Source organism: Laccaria bicolor, genomic scaffold (assembly GCF_000143565.1).
Source record: "Laccaria bicolor S238N-H82 LACBIscaffold_16 genomic scaffold, whole genome shotgun sequence".
NCBI lineage: Eukaryota > Fungi > Basidiomycota > Agaricomycetes > Agaricales > Hydnangiaceae > Laccaria > Laccaria bicolor.
In genome coordinates this window covers 207,216-209,142 of record NW_001889887.1, presented here as the reverse complement: position 1 = coordinate 209,142, position 1,927 = coordinate 207,216, and the positions used below count along the sequence as shown (strand labels likewise).

The 1,927-nt window shown below is 42.6% G+C and overlaps 1 protein-coding gene across 1 annotated transcript; it reads right to left on the bottom strand.

Moving 5' to 3' along the window:
* Nucleotides 1-191: 191 nt before the first annotated feature.
* On the bottom strand, nucleotides 192-1,462 carry LACBIDRAFT_328275 (uncharacterized protein; the record flags this gene model as incomplete). The annotated part of the gene is made up of 5 exons (XM_001882251.1): nucleotides 192-254; nucleotides 283-624; nucleotides 1,015-1,065; nucleotides 1,206-1,244; nucleotides 1,340-1,462. The coding sequence occupies 5 exons, from the start codon at nucleotides 1,460-1,462 to the stop codon at nucleotides 192-194; spliced, it is 618 nt and encodes a 205-aa protein (XP_001882286.1).
* Between the last annotated feature and the right edge of the window lie 465 nt (nucleotides 1,463-1,927).

Genomic DNA, 1,927 nt, shown 5'->3' with positions numbered 1-1,927 from the left:
AATGAAGAGGCAAGATTGCCAGCAGAAACATTGCACTCTTAGCTGCCTCAGCTCTTTGAGAATCATCGCTTTTAGCTCTATGCTGAATCTCTTTGAATGATAGCTCCAAAGTCCCATACACAGTTCTGTTATATGTAGATGCCCCTCTGAAAGCTGGGTAAGATAATAATCTTTCTCTGTATTGAGAGTATTCATAAAGATAGTTTCTGATGTCTGTGCCCCAAAAGCAATGAAAGCACCAGCCTGATCAATAGCTAGGGGAATGCAAAAGAGCTCATTCACAATCTTGGAAGCCTCAGCTTGTAGATCTTCCTGAGACTCATTCAACCAAGCAGCATTTAAGAGTAAAGAGATGGCATCACTTTCTTCCATCTCTTTCACCTCAAGAGAACTCTCATGTAAAGTCAAATGTTTTAAGCCAGAGTTGCGACTAGTTATCAGAATATTCCCTCCTAGCCCAGGTGGAAAATATTGCTCCAGTTCCTCAGGTGTCAGATTATCAGCATTATCAAAGACCATTGCATAGTTTTCTATCAGAGAGCTAATCCACTGTAAAGCAGATTGAGGTGAACCATCCAGAGCAGAAGACTGAGCCTTAGGAAGGTTGCAGATTCCCTTCAGTCCCTGTGTGATTGTACCAATTGAAGATGCATCAATCCAGAAAACATGGGAAAAGCTGGGAACCCATGAAATGGGGACTAAGTAGTATGGTGGAGTACTTACTAGTCAGACATATCCTCAATGAACCTCAAACAAACCTGAGTCTTTCCAATACCCCCCATGCCATACAACAAAAAGAATTTTCAACAGCGGAGTTTATCATTGCTTTCGGCAGTAAAATGTTTCTTCAGTTTTGTGAGAACGTTGGTCTGTCCTGTGAAACGAATACTTGAGTTTGGTTTTATGGGAATTGTTGCATATATCGTTCTGTTGCCAGCGCTAGCATAGTAATTGATCTGTGCAAAATACCAAGTGATTAGCTTGCAATAAGAGGCATCAGAGAACTTCACTTACAGCATTGGCGACGTTTATGTTGCTGTCAGTTATAACAACGTTCTGAGCTCCCTGGAGGACATTTGGTTGGCTCATGTTGGAAGTATAGCAGATGGGGGCGAAGGAAAGAAGCAAGAATCATTCGGATTTTGCTGGGACATCCAAGCGCTCACACAGCACAGCCCAAAATTCTGTCACAGTGGGCCACCTACCATACTTAAAAGATGGACTGCGACGTCGAGCCGTATTGTCTATCCAGATGTCAGTTTTCTCCACATCTTCACAACTAGGATCCCTTTTGCTAACTTCTCATTTTGTCACATATATCAGTCACTATGTCACATACCAAACATAGTAGCCAGACATGACAATGACTCATAATGAATGGGCCAGCCGGTCCTGGCCGGACTTTCCAAAACATCCCTTTACCAACAGACCAGCCGGATGCATACAAATGGCTTGCGGGCATGGCGTCTCTTGCCACGGCAGCTACCTACAGCAGCCTTCTGGGTGTCCCATCGGCATCACACCATAGTTCCCCAATCTTTACTAGAACAACTGTAATACTGTTACCTGCTTTGATGTTGTACTGTTTGCTTCTATCAGTAGTAGCTAATTGTAAACCTCCACCCTAAGCTACTTGCTCTACCACACAGCTGCTGGTCAGCAAAGCATGCTGTATATACCACAACCTGCTCTAATGGTAAATTACCTGTGTCCATAATATTAATCAATGATATCTATTGAAATTGAATATGTCAACTCTGGTTAAGCATTTGATTGACTCCAATGGGGTGGTTATTTCAACTCCCGCAGGGCATTTGATTCACTCCGGCAGAGAATTTACAGCTGAGTATGTCAACCACCATGGGCATTTAAATTTGACTATTTTGACTCCATGAAGAATTTGATTGACTTGAGGGGTTATTATGTT